General features: G+C 46.7%; 2 protein-coding genes across 4 annotated transcripts in view; one reads left to right on the plus strand and one right to left on the minus strand.

Annotated features, from left to right (window-relative positions):
- The first annotated feature begins 370 nt into the window (after nucleotides 1-370).
- Bace1 (beta-secretase 1) lies at nucleotides 371-27129 on the plus strand. The gene is made up of 9 exons (XM_076846370.1): nucleotides 371-1056; nucleotides 17304-17392; nucleotides 18905-19121; nucleotides 19633-19770; nucleotides 20371-20505; nucleotides 21438-21539; nucleotides 21882-22031; nucleotides 22293-22464; nucleotides 23062-27129. Exons 1-9 carry the CDS (start codon nucleotides 796-798, stop codon nucleotides 23301-23303), a joined length of 1506 nt encoding a protein of 501 aa, XP_076702485.1. The 5' UTR covers nucleotides 371-795; the 3' UTR covers nucleotides 23304-27129.
- Rnf214 (ring finger protein 214) overlaps nucleotides 20119-27733 on the minus strand; it is a 39787-nt gene continuing 32172 nt past the window's right edge. For all 3 annotated transcript variants that reach the window (XM_076846369.1, XM_076846367.1, XM_076846368.1), the window contains exon 15: nucleotides 20119-27729. In XM_076846369.1, the coding sequence (XP_076702484.1) occupies nucleotides 27664-27729 (66 nt within the window). In that variant the 3' untranslated portion in view covers nucleotides 20119-27663. The remainder of the gene's footprint in view (nucleotides 27730-27733) is intronic.

The following is a 27733-nucleotide window of genomic DNA, read 5'->3' on the forward strand; positions in this document are numbered from 1 at the left end:
AATTCTGCCCAAGGACAGAATGTAGTGTGTATTCATTTTACTTTGTAGCACCAGTAACCTGGCAGTGTGGTTGGCATACAGTGGGTGATCAATCAATGCTGAAAGAAGTAATGACAAGTGAGAGGTATGCCATCACTGTATCTGCATCGCCCTGCCCGCCCTGCCAGGGCTGGGGAAACTCTTCCCCCCCAGGGTGCTGCAAGGTGTACTCCACCTCGGCAGAGGGCATACCAGACCCCTTTCCATCCCCGGAAGCTGGGCTGCCTGCCATGGAAAGACTACACTTCCCAGCGATCCCAGGGAAAAGCGAAAACCCTTTGGCTTTGACAGCCGCCGCCACAAGTCTTTCCGCCTCTCCAGCCTGCCTAGGAGCTGGGAGCTAGGAGCTGGATTATGGTGGCCTGAGCAGCTAACGCAGTGCAGGAGCCCGGAGCCCCTGCCCCTTCCAACACCGCAGACTTCACCAGAAGGACCGGGACAGCAGTCGGCACCAACCTGCCATGCCCGCCCCTCCCAGCCCCCTGAGGGGCCCAAGCCCACTGCTGAGGCTGGCTGCCGCCGTCCAGATGTAGCTGGGTCCTGGAGCCCAGTCGTTCCCCTCTCGTGCTCTGCAGATTTCTCCTGCTCGCCGACCATCGCCTGGACCAGGGGACTGGTTGAGAGGCCTGCAGGCACTGGAGTCCTGATGCCTCCAAGCCCCCTCTCCTGAGAGAAGCCACTGCCACCACCCAGATTTGGGAGCAGGCAACTTGGACAGACGTGGGCCTGAGGGAGCCCAGGAGGTCCGGGCCCACCATGGCCCCAACCCTGCCCTGGCTCCTGCTGTGGGTGGGCTCAGGGATGCTGCCTGCTCATGGCACCCAGCTTGGCATCCGGCTGCCCCTGCGCAGCGGCCTGGCAGGGGCCCCCCTGGGGCTGCGGCTGCCCAGGGAGACCTACGAGGAACCAGAGGAGCCTGGCCGGAGGGGCAGTTTTGTGGAGATGGTGGACAACCTGAGGGGCAAGTCGGGCCAGGGCTACTATGTGGAGATGACAGTGGGAAGCCCCCCACAAACGGTAAGGTGATCGGGCTGGCTGGCGGCAGCCCTCCTTGCTGCACAGCAGGCGGGCGGGAATGCAGCAGGCTGTCCCCTGCTAAGATGGGCTGGTCCTTCAGGAGGAGGGACCCCTTCCCAAACCATTCCTCTGGGATCTTGTTGGCAGAAGTCATCCCCAATGCCCCCCTTTCCTGCCTTCTTTGCCCCCTCTGGCATCCCAGAACCCCTGGGCTGACTGCCCTTCCCTCACTCGCAGTCATACACCTGACCCCTCAGGAAGAATTTGGGGGCAAAAGAAGCATGTCAGTGGGGGAGCATAGCCTGGGGAAGGGGCCAGGCCACAAGGACGCTATAACAGGTGTCAGCCCCCTCTGGAGCTGTGGAAGGAGTCTCCAAATTCCACCACTGTGGCTGCTGGCCACCCAACCCTCCTCTCCCCTGGCATTCCCAGGAATTCCAGGCCCTGACCTTCATTTCCTTGAGGACCAAGGAATCCTAGCACTAGTTGGATCAGCCCCTTCCTCCCTTGGTCTGGGTTGCCACAAAAGCAGCAAAGGAGGGCCCTCCTGACCTAGCAGCCTAGAAGCCTCAACAGGCTCCTGCCTGCCCCGGGTCCCTTCCTTCTCCCCTTCGACCATCCCCTTCCCCCATCCTACTCTCTTTCCTCTCTGCACTCCATCCCCTCCCCCACCCCAAGCCTCTAAGCACAGGCCAGAGGGGAACTGAACTGAGCTTTGGAGAAAGGACAACTGGTAGAAAAGGAGTCTGAGCCCATTCAAGAGGTTTTCTTTCACAGAAGAGGGGCATGGCAATGATGGAGAAAACACTGCCCACTGTCCCCATCCCCATTCCAACTGAAAATTGCCAAGGTACCTCCAAGGTAGCTGGTGGAGGTTGTGCCCTCCCAGCCAGTGTGCATGCCATGGTAGTGTGGGCTTGAGCAGCTCTCCATGTGGGGTGCCTGGCTGACCTCTGCATACATCTGCCTCCTCTGTGGGTGAATGAGTCTGGACACGGACATTGATATGGTTCTGCATATGCTGGTGTGTGTCACCTTGAATCTGATCCCACACATCTTTGTGAGCCACCCATGGATCTGTGTCATGTCCATGTCTGGGAAGCCTATCCATGGTGGGTGTGGAAAGGTGGGTGTGGGTTGAGGGAAGAGACAGCCACGCTTCCCTGAAGTCAGATGCTGGACCTAGGAGCACTGTGGACCCTCACCTTCCAAATACTTGACAGAAGCCAGCCTTCCTAAGTCTGTACCAACAGTCCTACCTTCCAGAATTCAAGATTCTGGTCTCCCCCGTTTACCCCCCGCCCCACCCTTTCCTATGCACCAAAATTTCTCCAGAAGTAGTCTCAAATCTGTGAGTGGAGACCAGGACAGTGCCTAAATCTAGGCTCTAAAAGCATAAGCAAACAAAATGCTAGGCATTGTCAGGAAGCAGGAGGCATGTGGAGCATGAAGCAGGCTATGCTGCTGAACCAACAAGAGGTTTGGGGTCAGATAGAAAAGGAATCCCCGCTCTATCTACTACCCACAGCTTTCCCTTTTCCCAGCTACATGGCCTTGGACAAATTATATAACCTCACTGAGGCCAATGGCTTGCCTTTAAAATAAGTGAAATGAGATTTCTTTTGCAAGATGATTGTGAGAATTAAATGAGACTGTAGATAGAAACACCTAGAACAATGTATCTGGACACATATTTGACCTCCAGAAAATATTGCCTCACTTTCTCCTTAACTGGCCTGACCACCTCTTCCGCTTCTATGATATGCTACACAATGAGGCATGAAAACTTGACCCTCCATATTTTACAGGTGTGAAACTGGGGGACCAGTTACTATACTTCCCTGGTCTCCAGAGTCAATGTATACATCCCCCAGCCCAGCTCTTGGCAAAGAGTAATTGCTCAATGCTTGTCAGATCCTTCCTGCTCCTTGCTAGAAGCTACAAAAGTGGGCTGGAAGTCAGTCACACCAGCCCAAGGAGCTGTGCCAGGGATTCCTCAGTAAAGCAGCTCTGGATTACTCTGTGACTCCTAACTTGAGCCTAAGCCAGCCAGTTTGCTCAGTGGCAACTTTGATCTTCATAGCAATCTGTGGGGATGAGCTTTCTCCCTACCTGTGGGGCTGTTGTAAGCAACAAATGAGAATATGGACGGCAGAGCACTGTGAACGAGCAAAAGTAAAATTTGGAGAGCATTCTCTATGTTTGGGGGCTAATCCACAAAGAGATGGAAAACCCATTTTCTGCCCATAAAGACCTTAGGAAGGAAATGAAGTATAAGTACTTAATGAAGGTAATATTCAAGTGATAGTCTGCAGATTCCTGTCATCAGAGCCTGTTAAACTCTCTGGACTCAGGGAGTCAGAATCCCTGGGGGTGGGACCAACCCATTTGTATCTCAACCTTGAGAATCACTGACTTATGGGAATACAAAGAGTGAAGGGTTAGGGATATAAGCTATAGATGTGTATAAAATAATGAGTGAATCAGGGAAGGCTTCCCAGAGGAGGCGTGCCCTGACATGGTCTTGAAGGATGGATAGGTGTGGGAGGCCATTCCTAATGAGGAAATGGCACCTCTCCCACCACGCTAAAACTGCACCTTACTTGTCCATCTATGACTGCTGCTTCCCATCCTACCCACTTAAGGACTAGGAGAGGCCACAATGAATGAGGGAATAAGTTATGTGTGTTTGGGTTTGTGCATATTTGTTCAGGAGACAGAAGAAAGCCAGACTAGTTAATATTACTGGTTTGTGCCGAGACCAGATAAGTTTGGGTACATAAGACAGAGCCAAATTACTTTAAAAAAATCTTAAATAATAAGCAATAAAGTTTGGACTTTGGCATTCAGCTATAAGGGGAAATTGAATTTGTGCAGAGGAATGATATGAAAAGCAATCTTTTAGGAATAGACACTTGAATTTTAGAAAGAACAGAACACGAATTCAAGCAGCAGGTGGCTCTGTCAAAAAAACAACGTCCAGGTGTGAGGTACAATGACTAGGATTGCATGCGGCTGTGATAAGAGAGAGAGGAAAAGGAACCACCACCAGCTTGTGAGGATGTTACATGGCAGATGGGCAGGACTGGTGTCAGTGCCGTGAAGGATGAAGAAGGCAGCAACTATGATTTGGAGAGGGAACTCTGGGGTGAACTAGAGGGCAACAGGAAAGTTGGCAGGAGGGCGTGGTCCAGGAGTACTGCTGTACAAATGTATACTTTTGTTTACTAGTAGAGTATATACAGAGTTTCTTTTATAAATTCTACATTATTTAATTCTTTTCTTTTTGAAAAACATGAGCAGAATTATATTTTCTAAGAACTTTGTTATATGCTATGTAGAAATACATTTTTTGTCCTTTACAGCAATTTCTTTTTCTTTTTTTGTTCCAGGGATTGAAGCCAGTCAGTCAGTGCTTAAGGGGTACTTAAGCACTGAGCCATGTCCGTAGCCCTTTTTATTACTAATTTTGAGATAGGGTCTCACTCAATTGCTTAGGGTCTCATTAAGTTGCTGAGGCTGGCTTTGAACTCTCAATCCTCCTGCCTCAGCTTCCTGAACCACTGGGATTATAGGCATGCACCACCGCACCCAACATTTACAGCAATTTCTACAATATATAAAGTCGTGTATATGTGTGTGTGTGTGTGTGTGTATTGTGCTAGGGACTGAACCAAAGGTGCGTTACCACTGAGCCACAACCCCAGCCCTTTATATATTTTATTTTGAGACAGGGTCTCCCTAAGTTACCTAGGGCCTCACTAAATTGCTAAGACTAGCCTTGAACTTGGGATCCTCTTGCCTCTGCCTCCGGAGCAACTGGGATTATAGGTGTGTGCAACTGCCTTTACAACAATTTCTACAGTATATTAGGTCATGTGTATATGTGTGTGTGTGAACCAGAGGTGTGCAACCACCGAGTTACAGTCCCAGCCCTTTTATTTTTTATTTTGAGACAAGAATCTGGCTAAGGTGAGGAGGCTGGCCTTGAATTTGCCATCCTCATACCTTAGCCTCCTGAGTCACTGGGGATTACAGGTGGGCCTGGCTAAAAAGATCTTTATTATTCACAGCCTCCAAAAGAAGAGAGGGCTCTGGAAAATTAAACCACTGGCCAGAGGGAAGATAGGAAGCTGAGACCTTGTCCCACCCCTTGTTCTTCCCACTGTGCCACTGTCTTGCAGAGATGAGTTTACCTCCAGCATTCCTCCTCCATTCTCCCCTAACACTTGCTTGGGCCTTCCTCGCTGCACTTGTCATAATGTGTTATAACTAGTTTTGTTTCCTTCATAAAACTCCCAAGCTCTTTGGGTGGGGGTGTAGCTCAGTGGTAGAGTGCTTGTATAGCCCAGACAGGGTCTGTGTTCCATCCCCAGCACTGGGGGGAAAAGCTCTTAGGAACAATGCTGTTTTTATCTTATTTATTTATTTTGTAGTGTCTTATCTATCTTTGCCTTCTAATACCTAGGACAGTGTCAAACTCAGAACATTCACCAAAAAATGTTAAGTGAATGAATAAATATGTTGCAAGTCATCTAAACAGAATTGTTGATGGGCAGCAGTAAATGCAGAATTGGGAGTTCTTGGAGAAAGTGTTTTTATTCTTTTCACTTAAAAGGATGTCGCCTCATGTTTTTATTCTTTTCACTGAAAAGCGTCACTGACCAAACACATCATAATAAATTAGAAGTGAAATTTGGTGATAGTCAATTCAATGTAACAAATAATATTTATTGAGTACTTACTATTTACAGAAGAAAAAAAATAATGCCTTAATTTCAGCCCTTGGAGAGCTCACAATTTGGTTTAAGATATAAACTATAAACATAAACATCATATAAGACCAGATGCACTTGATACAGAGGGAAGAAGAGTGGGTTTTGGAAGTTCACAAAGAGAAGCGGCCATTTCTGACAGGGTAATAGGAGAGGCTTGCTGGAAAAGTAAGCACTTCAAATACGGCCTTGATATGTGAATATGGCCTTGAATGATGAGAAAGCTTTGCTCTAAGTGGTGGGAAATTGACACTGCAGGGGGAGGTGCATGCACTATGGTGAGAGGTTGGAAGTGGTGGTAGAGATACTGTGATGCAGGGTAGAATCTGGGATTATTCTGGAAGTAGTTGGGAGTCTTAGTAGGAATATAAGAAGAGGACAGTGGAGTCTAATTTGAGCTCCAGGGAAATAAGTGTGGAGGAAGACTTGGATAGTCTAGAGTGAGAGACGAGGATCTGTGAGGATACAAGGGCCTGAAGGAGGGTGCTGACTGTGAGGGCAGAAAGGAAGAAAGGTTCCCAGGACACGAGTATCCACATCTTATTTCCACCAGTCCTTCTCTGCCCTTATGAGATTTAAGAGGTGAGAGATAAGAAGAGAAGTTGGCTTCTTTCTGTTGAACCCCTCTGACTTTTTGTCAGGGAACACAGCAAAAGGAGCAAGCTTTTAAAAGAATAATATGGTTTAAGTTCCCACATTTATTTTTCCACTTCAATTATGAGGGACAGGTGTTAGCATACCTATTTTGGGAATAAGGAAATTGAGACCCAGAAAGATTAAGTGGTTTGCCCAAAGTTACTCAGCTAGGAGGAACAGAGCTGGAGTTCAAGTCTTTAGATTCCATGTTCAGATGCTAATTCAGTCCCACATTTTATAGTCTTGAACGTGTTGGTTGACCTTGGGATGCTGACCTTGAGGGTATATTCCTCCACCAGCTGACCATGGGGGTCTGGAAACCAGGAGAAAAGTCAGAACTGGACAAGGAGATTTGGGAATCACCTGCAAATGTGGTTGTAGAAGCCAATTTTGCAAATAGACTTGTTCTTAGAATAGAGAGAAAAAAGAGGAAGGTGATTATGGAAAGAATATTGGGTATAGACAAAGGAGAAAGAAATGTTCAGAGAAGTGGAAAATTATGAGGCTTCAGGATCTCAGAAACCAAGAAGGGACAAGTGGTTTCCCTTTTTTCTCTCTGTCCTCCATAATGTTTTTCAAACTGTGCCTTGTAGGGTTCTGTAAAGGGACCACAGAGGAAAAGGAGATGATTAGGAGAAAGATAAAGCAAGAACCTGGACCTCCCATCCTTCCTATCTCTAAGCTGTCCACCTCCTACTGCTCCAATTCTCCTGATGCTCCTAGAACAATTCTGGGGTTTTTTTATTATTTTTACAAAGTAGATTTTGGGTTATATTTCATTTTTTAAATTATGTTTTAAAATGGTTAAAAGCCATGGAGCTCAAAGAACCACCCTCCAAATTAAACAAATTAGGAAAGCCCCTAGCTGCTGAGCAGCCTGCTCAGCGCTTGTGACTACACTGGCCTTCCCAGGCTGGGCCTCAGTTGCACACAGACCTTTGCTAAAACCCTGTCATTTCACACACTTCTCCTCTGCCTCCCAGCTCTGTAAACATGAATTTTATCTGGAGGTGGGGAGTGTTGAGAAAGACAGTGCCCTCTCTCTAAGGTAGAGAGTCAGGAGCCCTTCTTGGGCATCGCCAGTGAAGACCTAAATAGAAAATTCTGATTGAAAATCCAGGAAGAGACTCATCTCTCAGGGAAATCCCCATTCCTGACAATTCACTTGTCTCTCTGCTGGGAGCCATCTCCCCTGGGTGCTGGGCAGTGGAGAGTTCTGGGAAGGAGCCAGACCATTTTCCTGGTTTCAGAGCTGCCCTAAGAGTCTCCTGACAGGATGGCCCAGAGGGCTGGAAAGCATTCACTGATGCTTGTCTGCCACATCTTCAAGTCCTGTAGTCAGGTGGTTCCTAAGAAGAAAGAGGTGGACATTCTGAGGAGAACACTGAATCATTAGTCCTGGGGGATACTGCCTCCACCCGGATCGGGTATCATGGAACACAGGCTCAGGTGATTTTTCCTATAGCCTGACAAAACCATGGAACAAGCTGGCTGAGCGCCTTCTTCTCTCATGCCAGTCTTCCTCAGACTCCCCAACTGCCATCACCCTGTAACTACCCTCTTTGTGCCTACTGTAGCTTCATTGTATCCAGGCTGTCTTGTTGCTTAGTCTCTCAGGGTTGGTGAACCCCACTACCTATCTTTTCCAGTGCCCATGGAGATTTTCCCAAGGAACATAAAGAATGAGCTCTAGCAGCTTCTAATGGCTGAAGCAAGTTAGCTTATGTGCTGGGCATGACCCAGATGCCATGGGAGGAAACTGGACTTACGCCAGACATCAGATTTTTTCACTGAGAACTGACCAAGAGATTAAAGCCATTGAAATCTGTGAGTAGGACAAGTTAGACAACAGGAGGGACTTACTGTCTGACAATGAGAAGCAGGTAGCTAATAGCTGCTGTGTTCCCTTGTATAGCAGGGTTTTCCAGTCTGCAGAGGCTGAAGGTACACAAGAGGCCTCAAGGGCTGGATATGCAGCTCAGTGATAGATTTAGTAGTTAATGTGTACAAGGCCCTGGGTTCAATCCCCAGCACTACCCCCTGCAAAAATCTTTAAAAGCCATTGTCTTAGATCTGTTTCTCTAAGAACAGACTGGGACATTTTTTGATTTTATCTGTCATCTCATGTGACTAGGAAGCACTGACAAATGCTATCGAGTTGAGATAGAGGCTGGGGGGAAAGGGAGCATCCTGGCCAAAGGAGGAAGGTTTCACTAGATAACCTTGACTTAGGATGATCTTGACACCTTGGGATTCTTTGAAAACCAGCCTAAGGTGGGGTAAGTGACACTAGGAAGCCTTCATGCTCCCAAGTACCCACTGCCAGTGACCACATAGAGAGCGAAGTGACAGGCAGAAGATATGTCTAGGATAAGAGGTGTATCTGTGTGGGGTCAGCTGATTTGTCCAGGCTGGGAGGAACCTGGACAGGACCCAGTCTCTGAACTGTTTGAGGCAGGAACTTTGGCTGCTGACTTTAGGTTCCTCGTATCCTTTCTCGCCCCTTCTCTCAGCCTTGGTCAAGTCTGGATCTGGGAAGATCCACTGAGAAAAGCAGATGGATCTGACTCAGAAGACTCTGGGACCAAGACACTCTGGAGCCACCAGGACCTCTTTAAGAACCACAGGGCCCTGGACAGACATTCAGTCAATGAGCATGGATATGGGGGGGGGGGGGCATCAGTTGTCACAATCACTGTGTTCAGTGGTCATGCATACTGCCAGATTGAAAATCCCCCCTGTGTGCACCCTGGGGCTGAGAATTAATAGCAGGAGTCTGTAGGATCACAGGGAACTAACTGCAGGAAATGAGGCAATTACTGTCAGTTTATAAAAAAAAGTCAGTAAGAAGTACCTACTTGAGGCCAAGGAATAATTAAGTAAGAAGGATACAAATGGCTCTCTACCCTTGTGGAATTCATAGTCTGGGACAGACAGACAATCATTAAATAAGTGATTAAAGGTTTAGTGAGTTTGTGACAGAGAAGCATAGGTTCTGCAGGAGGAGGAGCCTCATCTTGGCTTGGGCATCAGGGAAGGCCTGTGGGATGTTTCACTGTGACTTGAAAGTTGAACAGGAGTTAGGCAACAGGGAGAGAACATTCCAGGCGAAGAAAACAGCATATGCCCTGGTGCACAAGTGAGATCATCCTTCTACTACTAGGAAACCACAAGAAGCACAGTGAGGAAAGGGGAGATGTCAAGAGATGTTTGCTGGGGTTGACCTATGACTGTTCAGATGCCTTAAGGTCAAGGGTCCCAGGATTTAATTTAGATAGTTGTTATCAGATGTAGAATAACAAATTGCCAAAATGTAAGTGACTTTAAACAAGAGTCATTTCTCGCGATTCTGTGGGTTTTGGCTTGTGGTTCTTCTACAGGTCTCACTTGTGCTCACTCATGTGGCTCACTTTTCTGGCTCTGTGAAGTCCTTCATCCTCAAGGAGGCAAGACTGAGTGGCTTCACACTGACTCTCAGGCCCACCCCAGTGCACAAATGCCTAATAAGCCCCTCCTGTGTGGTTTGCTGATATCCTAATGGCCAAAGCAAGTCACATGGCTAAGTTCTGAGTCAATGTCAGAGGGGATCACACAAGGGCATGGATACAGGGGCATGTGATTCATCAGTGTAGCAATCTACTACACAGGAAGGTCAAGGACATGGAAGACCACAATTGAAGGTTGGGCAGAACCAATAAATTCTTTTTCTAGCTTTGTGACTTGTTGTGTAAGATGGGTTAAGTTGCTCACTCATTCTAGGTCTCAGTTTCCTTTTTCAGCTTTAGCCAAAAGTCTTGTTGGACAAGAATATAAATCATTTCCCTCATTGACACTGGGGTCCACACAGAGGAAAAGAGACTTCCTCTGTAGGATGAAGATTTGCAGAAGTGGTCAGAGCCTGGGATAGTCTGCTATGAAAAGTTGTGGTTTTGTTTTGGTTCCAGAGTGTCACACATACTGACAAACATTCTGAGCTTCACCCTCAGCCTAGGTTGTGGCTTCTTAATAACTAGAGATTATTCAAAATTGAAAAAAAGCCCCACCTCTCCTGGACAGTGGACAGATGCCTCCTGAAGGCCCTTTTCATCCACGAGAAGCTCAGCTATCCCGTCTGTTGAGGAGAGCTGGTATCAAGATGGGAGGGATTTGGGGAACAAAGGGCTCATCCCAAACTTGCCAGTTCCTTTCCTGTCTCATCATCAGAGATATGCTGAACAGAGTGAATCCAGGCAGGTGTGCCCTTCCCTCTGGGGCTTGTTAGCACTTCCCATGAAGCCACCTTCCCTCAGAGGCCTCCAGGGGCACATTTGTTTGTTAAGTGATTGGCACTGACCTAGCCCTGACCCCAGGCTACAGTCTCCTGGGCATCTGACTGCTGGGTATGCCTGGGCCAGGGGACAAGGAAGAAGAGGGCTCCAGGCTGCAAGAACACAAGCCTCCTGTGTCAAGCCAGGGCCAGGAAAGAGGAGGAGGTCTAAGCCAGGCCACACCTATAGCCTAAATCAGCCACTGTCTGGGAGTCACTGAGGGATCATTCCCCAGCCCCAAAAGACAGGATTAGCTCTTCCACCATTTCTTTCCTTAATACAAGAAATACTTATTTCTAGGTACTGTGATACTCGGTAGAGATACAATGAAGATTTTTTTTTTAATTATGTATGCAAGAGAGCCAGTGCAGTGGTACATGCTGATAATCCCAGCAACTCAGGAGTCTGAGGCAAGAGGATCAAAAATTCAAGGCCAGCCTGGACAACCTTGTGAGACCCTGCCTAAAAATTATTATTATTTTTTTTTTTTAAAAAAAGGACTGAGAATGGCTGGATGCGGTGGTGCAAGCCTGTAATCCCAATGTCTGGGGAAGCTGAGACAGGAGGATCTTGAGTTCAAAGCCAGCCTCAGCAAAAGCGAAGTGTTAAGCAACTCAGTGAGACCCTGACTCTAAATAAAGTACAAAACAGGGCTGGGGATGTGGCTCAGTGACCAACTGCCCCTGAGTTCAATCCCTAGTACCCAAGAACAAAAACAAAAAAGAACTGGGAATGTACCTTGGTGCTACAGTGCCCCTGAATTCAACCCCTAGTTTAAAAAAAAAAAAAAAAATACAAAGAGAGGTGAGAATCAATGTGAAATTGCAAGAGTGGCAAGTTTTTTGGAAGCATTTGAATAAGACAACATGACCTAGTCTTTCTCCATGAGGAAGTCCCTCTTGAGCTCAGGCTTAAGGATGAGCAGGCAGTGAGTAGACAAAATTGCAAGTGAAAGAATGGTCCAGGCAGGGTGAGCAGCCAATGCCACAGCATCTGTGGATAGGGAGACTGAGATGAGGCCAGTGTGGCTGGTGGGCAGAGGGCTTGGTAGGGGTAGGGGATACACATAGGTTGGATATGCAGCCAGGGTCAGACCATGAAGGGCCTTGTAGGAGATGCTAAAATGTGAAGTTTTCGTTTTAATAGCAAAAGGCAATTATTGACTTAAGAGGGTAACCTGGTCAAGTTAACACTTTATTTTATTTTTTATTTTTTAAAGAGAGAGAGAGAGAGAATTTTTTAATATTTATTTTTTAGTTTTCGGCAGACACAACATCTTTGTTTGTATGTGGTGCTGAGGATCCAACCCGGGTCACATGCATGCCAGGCGAGCACGCTACCGCTTGAGCCACATCCCCAGCCCCCTCAAATTAACACTTTAAAAAGATCACTTCTGCTGCAGAAAAGACCAGAGAGGTACAGGGTGGATATACCAAGACCAGCTGAGAAGCCACTGTGCTATTCCAGAGTGAGATGATAATAGCTTGTCCTAGGAGTGGCAAAAGAGATTGCAAAAAATGAATACATTCAAGAATGTGGAGGGCGTTAGTTGGACAGGACTGGTTGGTGCACTGCAAAGAGATGTGAAGAAGAGGTATTAGGTTGTCTCTGTTACTGCCTTAAAGAATAGATGGATGGTGATGCCGTTCACTGATACAGGGAACACTGGAAGATGACCAGATGGGAAGGACTGTGTAAAGTCAGCTCTGGACATCCTGGTTTTGACGTGTCTTAAGACACTTCAGTATGAGAATTCAGAACTCAATAGGGAGGAAAGAGTAAGCATTAGAAGCTTAGGGGGTCAGGAGGCTGAGGCAGGAGGATGGAGAGTTCAAAGCCAGTCTTGGCGAGGTCCTAAGCAACTCAGTAAGACCCTGTGTCTAAATAAAATATTTTAAAAGGGCTAGGGATGTGACTTAATGGTTAAGCACCCCTGGGTTCAATCTCTGGTACCAAAAAAAAAAAAAAAAAAAAAAAAAGAAGCAGCAGCAGCAGAAGTAGGAGCAGCTTAGGGGTCCTGGAGTTCCAGGCAAGATGCTTAGCAGGGAGAGGATGGTGTGAAAGGAAGAAGCCCAAGCTTGGGATGTGAGCCTGAGAAGGAGAGAGAAGAGAGGACCTGAGGAGTAAGACGAGGACTGACTTGAGAAAACTCTCTTGTGTTGGTGACATGAAATCATTGGTAATTGTAGTAAGGGCTGTTTGGTAGTGGAAGGCTGGAGGCAGACCCAGTTTTAGAATGGGTTGAGGAATGAGTAGGAGGTGAAGAAATGAAGACAGCTTGGCTTATGAAAGGAGAGGAGAAAGAGGGTAGCTGGAGGCGGGTGTGAGATTAAGGAAGTTTTTTGTTATTTTTTAATGAAGAGACTCAAGCATTTGTAAAGGCCAGTAGAAGAATCCAGAATTGATGGTGTTGGGGGTGTGGGGTGACATGATGGCTGAATCTACCTGAGGGAAGAGACATCATTAATAGGGTAGGTGCCTGAGAAAGGAGAAGGGAATTGGCTCCAGAGCTAAGGTTAGGCTGAGCCAGGAGGGACAGCTGAGGGGAAGGATAGTCTGGGGCAGCTGCAGGCAGGCTGGTATGACTGGCTGTGGAGAGGATGGTCCCATCTAATAACCCCCTCCTGTGAATAACAAGGTAAAACTTCCACTACTTACTTCCCTCTTGGGCTGCCCCTGAGGCCCTGTCCATGAGTGATAGCTCAGCTCCTTTACCTCCATATTCCTGCGCTGAAAAAGGCCTCCACTGGAGTGGGAAGGGAGAGAGGTCTCCAGGGAGAATCCAGAGGGCTCAGCTAGACACATTGAATGACAGGACCAGAAATGACTTCTCTCAGAAGCAGGACCACATGCAAAGGGCAAAGAGTCAGACATTTGCTCCAGAGGGAATCTCTACTGTTTATTTTGGTTTCCCTTTTTTTTTTTTTTTTAAGAGTGGAGAGAGAGAGAGAGAGAGAGAGAGAGAGCGCGCGAGCGAGCACTGGGGGGCCTGGAATCCTGGCATGGGGGTGAGTGAGGGGGACAGGAGTGGCAGGTGTTCCTTCCTGGGCTTGGCCCCCTTTGAGGTAGAAGAGGAAGAATTTCCTTAGAAGGAATAGAAAGACTGGGACTGGAAGGGGATCAGGAAGCCCTCAAGATGGGGAACACAGTAACCTGCAGAGAGAGGAGAGGAGGGGAGTAGGGAGACAAGGAGCACACCCCACCACACACACTTAAATTCCATTCCAGCTGGGAGCGGTGGGGCATGCTTGTAATCCTAGAGGTTCTGGTCACTGAGGCAAGAGGTTCCCAAATTTGAGGCCAGCCTCAGCAACTTAGCAAGTCCCCTCAAAATAAAAGATAAAAAGGGCTGGGGATGTAGCTCAGTAGTAAAGCATCCTCAGGTTCAACCCCCAGGATCAAAACCAAAAACAAAGAAACAATAACAACAAAAAAACCTTCATTCCACTGTAAAGAAATAGCCATGTTTGCTAGAGCGGGCCAGGCACACACATTCCAGGTAATCCCCCCTTGCCACCACCTTGCAGAGGCTACTACAGGGACTGTGTAGGAAAGAGACCCCTTTCTCTTTGGGATCCAGTAATAGCAGACAGCCTTGTGATAGGAGGCCCACCCTGGGTGCTGAGAGTTGAAGGAGGTCCTGGGGAGGTGGGGTGAAGAAGCCTTTTTTTAAATCATTAACCTGGATGATTGAAATCTGAACTGCTGAGCCTCCCAGTTCTATTGATTTTCTCTGAAAGCACAGCAGCTGGAGCTGGTGGCTGCCCAGAGACCAGAGAGAGGGACTGGGAGAGGCAGCCGAGGGGAGGTAGGGAGGGAAATGGGAAACCAGCCAGGGGTGTGGGGCTGGGAAGGAGGCAGGGGCACAGGGCTGAGAAGCAGGCTTTGGGGACAGGCTGGAGGCCAGGAAGTCAAAGCAGGCACTGGGGGTGGGTACAGTCAGCACAGCCACAGAGGCACCACAGAGAGCAGGGAGGAGCCAGGAGAGGATCTGGCGGAGGACAAAACTGAAGCTGGAGAAGAAGTGACCTGCTCAAGGTGACAAGGTCAGAGCCTGCACCAAACCGGAACTCAGCTGATTTCACTGCATTGATAGAGGGTACAGAAATAAAGGCCCCAAGGAGGGGTGGGGGGGAAGCTGAGGTGCTGAAGGTGAAAAGTAGGCAAGAAGGGGATTCAATTTACATATTACCATTTTTGGAGGACAGGAGCCTCATAAGAATACAGTAGATTCTCACAAAAAATGGCTCTGGTCTGACTGAGGAGGGGTCAGACCATCAGAGTGTTACTGAGCCTGGACGTTGTGCCTTTCATGCAGTGTGTCAATCACTGAAGTGATGAATTTTGCCAAAGAGAGAGAGTATATTCACACTTGTAATCCCAGCAGCTCAGGAGGCTGACAGGAGGATTCCAAGTTCAAGGCCAGCCTTAGCAATTTAGCAAGGCCCTAAGCAATTTAGTTAGACCCTGTCTCAAAATCAAAAATAAAAAGAGCTAACACTGGGTGAGGTGGTGCCCACTTATAATCCCAGCAGCTTGAGAGGCTAAGGCAGGAGGATTGCAAGTTCAAAGCCAGCCTCAGCAATTTAATGAGGCCCTAAGCAACTCAGCAAGACCCTGTTTCTAAATAAAATACAAAAAAAGGGCTGGCTCAGTGGTTAAGTGTCCCTGGGTTCAATCCCAATATCAAAAAACAAAACAAAACAACCAAGAATTTATTCACAAGGCAGTGAAATGTGACAGAGTTGAAGGATATTTGTGGAATAAAGAAACAGGGTTGCTATAGTTTGGATCTGGAATGTTCCCACAAAGGCCCATGTGTTAATATCTCAGTCTTCAGCATGTTGTTACTGGGAGATGGTGGAAACTTTAGGAGATGGAGCCTAATTAGTAGAAGGAACTTGGGTCACTGGGCATGTGCCTTGGAAAGGGATATTTGGATCATGGCCCTTCCTTGTCTCTCTTGGTTCCTGTCCTTTGTGAGATGAACAACCTCCTCTGCAAACATTCCCAACACATACATCATGCTGCCACTGGCCCAAAGCAGGATGGCCAAGTGACCATGGACTGAAACTTCTCAAACCGTGAGCCAAAATAAACCTTTCCACCTTTTAAGTTGATTTGCTCAGGTATTTTGTAATAGCAACAGAAAACTGATTAACACAAGGGTGGTCTGAGGTTCAGGAAAGGTGTGGAGGTAAGTAAAGTGAAGGAATAGGTGGTCTGTGCAAACTTGAAGATTGCATGGAAAACAGTGATGTTAGCATATCTGAGAGTGGAGTTTTGGTCCTCTGATGTCAAAAGATCACACAGTAGACACCTGTGCAGGCTCAAATAAAGGGACTGGTGGTTTCAATCAGTTTGATACACAAGGCTAAATAAAACCAATTTAATCCTTAACAAGGTGAATGAGGTGTTATCTATAGTAAAGGTGGCTGAGGTCTATTAGTTTATTGTTTAGTTAAGTGACTTCTAAAATCAGTGATGAAAATAACTATAAGTGAATGAATCTAGAAGATTTGTTCAGATTTTCTCTGGATTTCAAAAGAAAGAACATGCTCTTTGGTTTTTAAACTTTCACTAGGGACAGAAAATGGCTCAAGCCTCTTAGAACAGAAAAAAAAAATTATGAGAGCCGTTGTGGTGGCACATGCCTATAATCCCAGCCATTCAGGAGGATCAAGAGTTCAAAGCCAGCCTCAGCAAAAGTGAGATGTTAAGCCACTCAGTGAAATCCTGTCCCTAAATAAAATACAAAATAGGGCTGGGGTTGTGGCTTAATGGTCGAGTGCCCCTGAGTTAATCTCTGGTTAAAAAAAAAAAAAAAATTATGAGGACTCAGTTTTAAGAGGAGGAGGAAAAAACAAGGTAAAAGAAATGCTAGGAACTGCACAGCAAGGAGCACCAAGAAAACTGCTGTCTGTGTCCATGCAGCCCAAACCAGGGCCCACACAAGATGGGTTTTCACCAAGACATCATATGTGGCTCCTGGTTCTCCATTATGTCTGACAATAGGACATATAGGCCTCCTATGAAATTCTGAGATAGAAGGGGAGCCACATTCTGGAGGGCAGGGTCACAAATACACAGGCAATAGTGTGTCCTCCTAGTACCCTTACCTGTGCCAGTTCCTAGAACAGCTTTTTTATGAGGTGGGGTACATAAGGCTTCTTCCTGGGAGATTCAGAAAAGGAGGAAAGGGACAGGCTTCTAAGAGCAGAGGCCATCTGATGATAGAAATGGGAACAGTGAAGACACACATCCAATGTGGCTCTCATGACATTGAAAATGTCAATTCTATAAACAGAAGCAGACACAACATTTCTGAAGCCAAATTGAAGGTTCCATGGATCCCAGGTTCTGTCTGTGGTTGTGGTACCAGTGGGTGCCAGCCTGGCTGGTCCTGCATCATGGATGCTTCAGCCTGGACATCCCAAAAGGAAAATGTGGCTGTGGGGTGAGGGGCTCTAAGGCTGCTGAGTCCAGAGCCATCTGTCCACAATGAATTTCTCTTCCCTTTCTCTGACAGCTCAACATCCTGGTGGACACAGGCAGCAGCAACTTTGCTGTGGGGGCTGCTCCCCACCCTTTCCTGCATCGATACTACCAAAGGCAGCTGTGAGTCCTGGGGAGAGCCCAGGGGAGGAACCTTCCCCAAGGAGAGTTGGGAGGGGTGCAGAGAGAAAAACCAGATCCTCAGATCCTTTCTTCCTGCCAGGGAAGGGGAAGGGAAAAGAAGGCAACAGTGGCTAGGGGAGAAGGGTGAAGAAGAAGTTTAAAGAGGCCTACTGAGGGAAAGTGTGATATGAAGGTCAGCCACCTATAGGAGAAGGAGGCAGAACGCTCCATGGCTCCCCAAGCCATCTCAGCAGGGAGGCGAGGGAGGCTTCATCCAGTGCTGTCAGTGGCTCACAGTTTTCTGACAATAGCAGCTAAAGGTAGGCTGAAAGTCTGCAGTGGTTAGCTCCCTTTGCTGTGTTCTCATCCAGGGACCACTGCAGGTGGCTTTGCATGGTTCAGGGACATGAAAGAAAGAATTTTCCATAACCCCCACTGCCTGGACCCATATCAGGAACTGAAAGCTACAATGTCTTTTCCATGGACTACCCAGAGTGCCACCAGCTGGGTCCAGCTCATGGTCAAAGGGAGGTTGGAGTGAGTTTTAGGTCAGAGAGGCAGTGGAGAAAGATCTGGAGGCCCCCTTTAGGCATTATGGGCTAGGGATGTGGCTTAGTGGTAGAGTGCTAGCCTCCAAGCATGCTTTCCAAAGCATGAGACCCTGGATTCGATTCCCAGCACCACAAATACATACATACATACATAAGACATTATGAGGAAATGGCAAGAAGGCATCTAATATCTGAGTTACTTGTGTGAGGATGAAAGTAGAAGCTTGCATCCTAACCTTAGACTTCCAGGCAGGTGCCAGTTCCTGCCTTCTTTGGCCCCATTCCCTTTTAACATCCCTACCTAAACAAACAGTTGGGGAGGGACAGGGGTAGGAGCAATGAAAGGGCATTCAGGTATTCATCCCAATCCATCACTGCTCCCACTCAAGCCCTGGCTAGTGGCATGCTTGTTGATAAGAATGCTTCACCAGGTGGTGTGCAATGCCTAGCAGCTCTGCTGAGAGGCTTGTGCAAATCCTTTCTCTAAAAGAACTTGCTACAAGCTTCCACACTCACCCTGCCTGGCATTTTCTCCATCATATAGATGGTACCACTGGGTCCCAAGGCAGAAAGTGAGTCAATGGCTCCTTTTCTGTGGGAGCCTGCTGGAATCAGGGGGAGAAAGAGATGTTGCTAGCTGTCCCTGCAGCAGCAGCACAACAGCAGACACAATCCACAAAGCCCAGCTTGTTCTTCACAGGCTTGAGCTCCAAATCCAGGAATATGCACTACGAAGACAAGACAGCACACCCTGGCAATAGCTCCCCTCATCTTTTTATAAGATCACTTTATAATTTTTTTTTTTTCTGGGTGAGGAGTCTAGGGATATTCTACAGAGTAGCCTGAAAGCAGATTCTAGGATGTCCCTGAGATAAGATGGCATTGGCAGTAGGTTTGATGGTGGATCTCCATACCAGTTGTTGTGGTTCTGCATCTACAGATTTCTGCCTCCTTTCCACAGGTCCAGCACATACCGGGACCTCCGGAAGGGCGTTTATGTGCCCTACACCCAGGGCAAGTGGGAGGGAGAGCTGGGTACTGACCTGGTGAGCATCCCTCACGGCCCCAACGTCACTGTCCGTGCCAACATCGCTGCCATCACTGAATCAGACAAGTTCTTCATCAATGGCTCCAACTGGGAGGGCATCCTGGGACTGGCCTATGCGGAGATCGCCAGGGTGAGAGGGACAAGGCCTGACCTTACACGCTGAGTCTGCATGTTGCATGCTACCTGCCATGTGGGAAAGGAATTAGGAGAAAGAAGGGAGAAGAATAGACCCAAAGATAGATACATGTCAGTGTGAAGTGTTACCGAGCAGGGGTAGGGTGGCAGTCTTAATTTCAGCCATTAGGAGGGCAGAACTACAGTGAGAGCAGCTCTTATAGGTACAGGAATAGGTTGTGGTTTCTATGAACTCTAGGATCATTAAAAATGAGAGGCCCCCATAAATCTGAAGTAGATCAGGCATACAAGGATGAATGAGTCTCTGGCTGTGGGCCATGATTTCCTGTTTGCATTGCCAGTGTCTCTTGCTACCCTCTCTCTGGCAAATCTCAGTGCCTCAACATTGTCTTTCCCAAGGAACATCCCCAAGTTTTTGTTCTTGCCTTCCAGCATAGACAAAAACTGGCCTCTGTCCATTAGGGTCTTGCATGTGAGGATTCACTCCTTGTCTCTTTCTGCCACAGCCCGACGACTCCCTGGAGCCCTTCTTTGACTCCTTGGTGAAGCAAACCCACGTCCCCAACCTCTTCTCCCTGCAGCTCTGTGGCACTGGCTTCCCCCTCAACCAGTCTGAGGTGCTGGCCTCAGTCGGAGGGAGTATGGTGAGTAGGTCCTCAGAGAGGAGGTCCTGGCACTGGGAGAGATAGATGCCATCTGCCCCCCTTCCTCTAGGTTACAACACAGTCATCTCTACCACTTAGAATCAAGAGCCATTATTTTCATCCTTGCATTATTCTTAAAAGAACTCAAGGCATCTATGGTAAACCTGGGATGTAGATTAGGAATATTCAAAGGAAATGAAAATAAGACCTATTGAATTCAGATTACTCAGTCTGGTGATCAGAAGGCAAGAGATACATGCAGTTTAAGCTATTTATTAATTAATTAGGACAATGGTGAATAGTTCTCCAACAAGCAGAGAAGATAAAAACTCATAATTGAAGCACACAATCAATTCATTCAACATTTATTCTGCCAGTTTAGGTTTAAATAACTTTATAGCAAAAGTCTCTTTCCCTGAACACACTTGAGAAACTATAAATCACTTTGGGGCATGATTTGATTAGAAGCAGGAAAATGAAAAAGGTCATCTGTGGAGGGCTTTGCCACCCCCAAGGAATGCCTGATCTTATTGCTTGGTTTCTGGGTGGCTTGCTCTTCCTCCAGACACAGACACAGATACCTGCCTCTTCTTCTCCTAGATCATTGGGGGTATTGACCACTCACTGTACACGGGCAGTCTCTGGTACACTCCCATCCGGCGGGAGTGGTATTATGAGGTGATCATTGTGCGGGTGGAAATCAATGGACAAGATCTGAAAATGGACTGCAAGGAGGTAATGAAACCAAGGGGCAGCCAAGGGGAGGTGAATGGGATAGATGCCACAGTAAGGGGTGGCTTTTCATTATGAGGTTGGAACAAGGAGGCAAAGGTAGGGAACCTGTGGAGAGGTTGAAGGCTAGGTCTAGAAATCAGAAGCTTAAGGGTCACAGAGTAGGACCTGAGGTTAGGCGCCAGGGATGGGCACAGCACTTTTACAGAGACCATGGGGCTTGTGGTCTAGTGATTAAAAAGAGCATGGACCTAGTCCCTGTCTGGACTCTTTTCACTGACTGGCCAGCTTTATGGTCTCAGGCAAACCATTTGCAAGGCAGTGTCATATGCCACAATGGAAGAGTCCAGCTTTGGAGCCAAAGACCTGGATTTGAATCCGGTTCTGCCATTTACTAAATATGTGCCCTTAGGCTAGCTACTATTCAGTGTTTTCAGTTTCCTCATCTGCAAAACAGAGGTAAAAACAACTTTCCCAAAGATCATGGAGAAGGTCAAGAAAGTGTCTTCAGTGGCTGGCGGTACCCAACAAATGCTAGGTAAACCATTTGGGTCTCCTTCCCTAGATTCTTATATATGGTAAATTAGTACTATGACAAACTAAAAAGCACTAAACAAAATTATTTTTAAGATTGGAGAATATCTGCAATTGTACAACATTTAGTGAATGCCTCCTGTCTGCTGGGCACCATTCTAAGAGTTTTCAGTGAGTTAATTTAGTTAATCTTTACAATAACTCCTGAGGTAGGTTAATATCCTCATTTTCGAGAAGAGGAAACTTAGGCACAGAAGTAACTGGCTCAAGGAGGTACATACATGAAGTGGCAAAGCCAGGATGCCAATCCAGGCAAGGCTCCAAGCAATCAAACTCACCTCTCCAACTCTGCCCAGAGCCTGGCATCAAAAACTCTTCTAACCCTTTCCTCTCCTTCTCAGTACAACTATGATAAGAGCATCGTGGACAGTGGCACCACCAACCTTCGTCTGCCAAAGAAAGTATTTGAAGCTGCAGTCAAATCCATCAAAGCTGCCTCCTCGGTCAGTGGACTAAGAAGAGGGTATAAGAGATGTCACAGTTTCAGAGGAAGTCAGTGAGAGTTGCATTTCTCAGCAAGAGTCAAGATGTCTCATTTAGATCTTTCCACTTAGAGCTCTTAACAACTGCTCTCCTTTATGGGTCTGTTGCTCTTGATACAATCCTCCAGTACAAATCGATTACCTTTGTTGCAGTTCACCTTTCCCTACCTTGGATATTTCCCTAGAGAAGTAAATAAAGGGCCCAGTCAATGTCCTATGAAAATGGGACAGGAAAGAGAGTGGGAGAGGAAGGACAGCGGGAGAGGCCGATTCCTCACTGTTATTCGTTTCTTGTTAATACAGACAGAGAAGTTTCCAGATGGGTTTTGGCTAGGGGAGCAACTGGTATGCTGGCAAGCAGGCACCACCCCTTGGAACATTTTCCCCGTCATCTCACTCTACCTGATGGGTGAAGTCACCAATCAGTCCTTCCGCATCACCATCCTTCCACAGGTATGTCCCCAATCTGAGGTGGTGGATCAGAGGAAGAGGACAAAGTACATATTGGGAGATGGAAAACAGGTATGGTTTTATACTTGGAAGACAAAACTAATGAGTGTCCAGTGACAAAAGGTTCTTGGAAAAACCCATCCCCTTAGCACTCAGGGATGGCAGAGGGAAGAGCTAAGTGCAGAGATACCTAGAGGGCAATGATGGGGGAAAGGAGAGAGCAAAGAAGACACCCTCTAACCTTTGATTGCTTGCTTACCCTAGCAATACCTGCGGCCGGTGGAAGACGTGGCCACGTCCCAGGACGACTGTTACAAGTTTGCCATCTCACAGTCATCCACCGGCACTGTTATGGGAGCAGTAATCATGGAGGGCTTCTACGTTGTATTTGATCGGGCCCGGAAACGAATTGGCTTTGCCGTCAGCGCTTGCCATGGTGAGAGTACCAGGAACAAGGGTGTGGGGTCACTGTTCATATTCTGTTAGCAGTTAGGACACCTGTTACTTTGGGAGGGAGTTAACAGATACCTCAAGCTAAATCAAAATGTGAAAACTAGTGTCAGTGTTTATTGTTTTATCTTGTTGTTGTTGCTTTCTGGATTGTCTCCCCTGGTGACTCCCTGCCTAGACTGGTAAGCTGTTGGAAAGCCAGAGCAGCAAGAGCTGCTTCAACACCTTGAGAAGCTTTAAATGCCAGGCAGCAGGCTGTCAGCTGCCCCACAGTGAGGCTGAATGCCACTTCAGAACAGCGGCAGGGTTCTGTAGTGAGATTTCATAGAGTAGGCAAGTGTGCTAGGGGTGTAAGAGGCTAGCTTTTTTTGGTCAACCCAGAATTACTACTTTTGGGGTATCATTCCTAGTGGATAGGTAAGCAGGGCCCTGGGAGACAGGCCTGACTTTCCCACCTGCTCCTAAATAACTCCAGGAGGGAGAACTAATTTCAAGGCTGGTTTTAAGGTGTCACTATCAGCAGGTCTTTTGTAGCTGCTCTGTGACAACAAGAACTACCCATTCACATCTGTCCTTTCTCCAGTGCACGATGAGTTCAGGACGGCAGCGGTGGAAGGACCTTTTGTCACACCAGACATGGAAGACTGTGGTTACAACATTCCACAGACAGATGAATCAACCCTCATGACCATAGCCTATGTCATGGCTGCCATCTGCGCCCTCTTCATGCTGCCACTCTGCCTCATGGTGTGTCAGTGGCGCTGCCTCCGCTGCCTGCGCCATCAGCATGATGACTTTGCTGATGACATCTCCCTGCTAAAGTGAGGAGGCCCGTGGGTGAAAACAGATTCCCCTGGACCACATTTTGGTCACAAATCGGGAGACTCAGATGGCACCTTTGGCCAGAGCACCTCAGGACCCTCACCCACCCACCAAATGTCTCTGCCTTGGCAGAAAAAGAAAGAAAAGCCGACAAGGTGGGTTACAGGGCTTGCACTGGTAGAAAACGAGAGGGAAGAAAGAAGCACTCTGGTGGCAGGAATACCCTTGGTCTCCTTAAACTCGAGATGGGAAATTCTGCTGCTTGAAACTTCAGCCCTGAACCTTTGTCCACCATCCCTTTAGATTATCCAACCCAAAGTATTCTTTCCTTACTTTCAGAAGTCCTGGCATTATACCCAGGTTACCCCAGCATGTGTCTCTGTGGTACCCTGGCAAAGAAAGGGCCAATCTCATTCCCTGCTGGCCAAAGTCAGCAGGAGAAGATGCACAGTTTGCTATTGCTTTAGAGATAGGGACTGTAGAAACAAGCCTAACACTGGTGCAAAGACTGCCTCTTGAATTAAACAAAAAACTTAGATGGAATGTTTGTACAAATGAGGAGTGGTCAGAAAGAGGAGAAGGACGGGGGGTACAGCAGTTGGGATCACAGCTAGGAAAGGCAGAGATACAACCACTCGCCAGTCCCAGTTTTAGACCTCATCTCCAAGACAGAAGCCCATCTCCTGAGACAGATGTCATTTCTCAATGTTTCTGTGGTCACAGCCTGACCAAAAAGTGAGATGGGAAGAAGGGCTTATCTAGCCAAAGAGCTCTTTTTAAAGCTCTCTTGATTAAAAAGTGCCCATGAAGAAGTTCCACTTAACAAAATAATTTCTACCTTAATTCCACTTGTCTCTTCCTGACCCCTTTCCTCTATGTATGATAGGTGATAATGAAACACCCCAAACCCCAAAGCCCCAGGTATCCTAGGGGAGAGGAATTGGAGTTTAATAAGGCTGGGCATTATCTTCCTGGTCACAGGTTCACTCCCTCCCCAAGGCCCCTATTGCTCTGGAGCTTTGCAGCAGAGGTGCTAAAAGGAACAGAGAAGGTCTCTCCTATCTAATCCTTGAAAGCAGAATCCTGAAGATTCATTCAACAGGTATAGGAGTGATGCCTTATACCTCTGCCCAGATTTCTTCCTGTTTAGCTATAAGAAGTGGTAAGATCGTTAGATTAATACTGAGTGGTTTTATTGTTTTCTTTGCTTCTCTAATGGCCCCTCCACTTATTTGGCTAAGGCTTCACACACTGGCTAGTATTATACTATGACTGTCAGCAATCGAGGGCTTTCTGGCTCTAAGCCACTGCCTTCGGTGTCAAGGCTGCTTGGAGAAAGGATGGCAGCCTCAGGCTTCCTTATTTTCTTTACCACTTTTCCTTTGTTGGAGGCTGTCCTTTCTCCTAACCTGCTTTCTGCTCCCCACTCCCATGGGTACCCAGGCTGGTTCTTGGGTTAGGCAGTGGGGACCAAGTTCATTTTCTCCCTATCAGTTCTAACACAGTAGACTATGATACCAGTGTTAGTGGGAAGAGCTGAGTTTTCACAGTATACCCACTGCATCCTATTCGGTCTACACACTGCTGCCAGGCAGGGTACCTAGCAAGTAGAGAATTATTTGATGAGGGAGAGGAAAATATAAGGAGGGCCTCTGGAGTTGCTGGCCTCTGCCAGTTGCCCACAAGCCATAAACCAATAAAACAAGAATACTGAGTCACAGTTTTTTTATCTGGGTTCTCTTCACTCCCACTGCACTTGGTGCTGCTTTGGCTGACTGGGAACGTTCCACACCTATAACGACTTGACAGGAAGACTGGAGACTGTCTACTTCCAGCTCAGAACTTACTGTGTAAATAAACTTCTAGAACTGCTACCATGAAATGAAAATGCTACATTCTGCTTTATAATTTCTACCCATGTTGGGGAAACTGGCTTTTCTCCAGCTCTTTCCAGGGCATACAACTTAACCCATTCATTAGTAAGTCCCACTGTCCTATTATTTTTTTTAAGAGAAAATTTGCACTTATTTTTCTTTTTACAGTTACTTCCTTTGAACTATACTGAAACTATGAACTCTAAGTGTGAAAAAAAAATCTCGACAACAGTTTCTTGCTTGTAAAAATATGTATTATACAGCTCTATTTTTAAATTCTACTTCTGAAAAATGACTGTCCCATCTCCATTCACTGCATTGGGGGCCTTTGCCTTTGGTCTGCACGGTTTTTACCACTACAAGCCAGTGGGCAGAGGGAGAAGGGAGAACAGGGGTGGCCAAAACTAATGTGTTGCTTTCTGATTGATCCTGAACAAAGAAGACAAAAAAAAAAACAATGATGAGGCCCTAGCCACCATGTACAACTCTCTCTGAAACCCCCACCCTCTGCTGGAGTTGGCTTCCCAGGGGCTTTCACTGGGAAAGCAGCTAAGCCCCTGATCCATTCCTCCTTTCTTCTCTCTCTATTCCTTTGGCTTCAAAAGATTTTTTGGAAAAGAAAGAATATCCCTTACATCCATCTCTAATTTCTACATTTTCTGGGGACACCAGAAGATTTTACAGGTAGCCCAAGGCTGCTAAAAAGTTGAGGGGAAAGAAAACCTTAAGATTATAAGATAAAAACTTAATCCTCCCAAATGAAAAGAACAAAAAGGAACTGGTCTTCCATTTTGCCACCTTTCCTGTAATGTCAGTACCAAACTGGAGGCAGTGATATTTATTAACCAAAGAAAGTAGGTCATCTGACCTGAGTTGAGTACTCAGGCCATTCAAATCACCCTACAAGATCCCAGCAAGTTCAGCTTCTTACACTGATGCTGGGCTATAAACCTGGGCAAGTAAGGCAAGAGAAAAGAGGAAGAATTCATCCATGAGCTAATAGGTGAGAATGAAAGACAAAAAAGGAAAATGTTATCAAGGCGAGAGCATTTAGTTGGATCCTAAAGGAAACGTCTTTGGCACCCTGGCACATATTGCTAGACCAGTGTAAGCATTTCCAGGTTCCACAACAGGAAAAATCAGTTGCCAATAATATAATGGTGTCTTTCCTTTGGAGACTTTTTTTTTTTTTTGGATTAACACTCAGTTTTTACTTGCTTAACTCCAAAAGAGAAGGGAGCAAAAGCCATTTCCTGAAGGAATAAAGATAAAAGGATAGGAAAAGATTCAAAGCTCTAAGAGAGTCACAGCCTTCCCAGGTATAAAACCTAAAAGCCAGAAGTGCTCAGTAAGCAGAGGTGGAAAAATGATCTTGTTCCAGATAGCTATTCACAGAACAAATGATTTATAAGTGTGAAATCCCACCTCCCTTCTTCATATCACTTTGGTCTCCATTTTTCCCAGGACAGGAAACACATCCCCCATACCTTTCTTGCTTTGGAAATTAAAACCCAGCATCCCAAGATCATTCTGCAAGTAATTTTGCACAGACACCTCCTCACCCCAGTGCCTGTCTGGAGCTCACCCAAGGTCACCAAACAACTTGGTTGTGAACCAACTGCCTTAACCTTCGGGGGGGAGGGGGGTTAGCTAGACTAGGAGACCAGAGTGAAATAGAAGGGGTGAGGACTTTACAAGGTGGCCTGTCAGAACTAGACTAGAAGCCAAGCCAATGGTAGCCAGGGATGGCTTACCCCATGAAAAACCTGTGGGTTGTGCTAATTTCTATCCAGAAAATAGGTTGGACAGAAGCTGGCAGGGGAAATGGGACTTGGTTATGTGGTTGTTATTCTTGGACTGTGAATTTTGCTGATGTAAAACAATATTCTGTAAACCTAATGTCTATGTATAAATAATGAGCATTAACACAGTAAAATATTCAATGAAGAGTCGAACTATTAGGGTTACATTTTTTACCTCAATCAGAGAGTCTCATTTCACTCATTTGAAGTGGAGTGACTAGAACAACACTGAGGCTTGCAAAGGCTCTCAGTAAGCAAGGCATCTGGTTGGACAGCAGGTGAGCACCAGGCTTCAAATCTGCATACATGAGCCTTAAGGAAATGAACTACAGGCTGAGCCAAACCAAAGCAGGATGGCCTCAGAGCAACAGCAGCTTCCTAGATGTATTTGATAACAGCCCCAGGCAAGGACATCACATTTCAAGGCCAAATTAAACATCATTTTCCCTATAATCTGTATCCTCCAAAAGAATTGCAAGATGAGGGGGATCGAACTGTTTCTGCATAATATACATACTTTCATTTACGAACATTTGAATACAGACTTTCTATACACACATTACCTATATAATAAAAATGTACATGGCATGAGTATATGTCACTGTATAAATATAGAGTTTTAGAAATCTTGAACCCGCGCTTCCTGTTCACATCAGTTTTCCTCTTCTTCCTCCCCAGTCAGGTCCATCATTTAAGAGTTGGACAAAAGGGACAAGTGTCATTTGTGTTGGTCTGGGCCCAGAATTTGATACACTGG

This window comes from Callospermophilus lateralis, chromosome 2 (assembly GCF_048772815.1).
Source record: "Callospermophilus lateralis isolate mCalLat2 chromosome 2, mCalLat2.hap1, whole genome shotgun sequence".
Lineage (NCBI taxonomy): Eukaryota > Metazoa > Chordata > Mammalia > Rodentia > Sciuridae > Callospermophilus > Callospermophilus lateralis.

What these genes read in the sequence shown, in the direction of transcription:
- Bace1 (XM_076846370.1), top strand. Translation starts at nt 796, where the DNA reads ATGGCCCCAACCCTGCCCTGGCTCCTGCTGTGGGTGGGCTCAGGGATG. An exon ending in GCATCACCATCCTTCCACAG is followed by an intron (nt 22,032 to 22,292) that starts GTATGTCCCCAA and finishes TGCTTACCCTAG; the next exon opens with CAATACCTGCGGCCGGTGGA. An exon ending in TGCCGTCAGCGCTTGCCATG is followed by an intron (nt 22,465 to 23,061) that starts GTGAGAGTACCA and finishes TCCTTTCTCCAG; the next exon opens with TGCACGATGAGTTCAGGACG.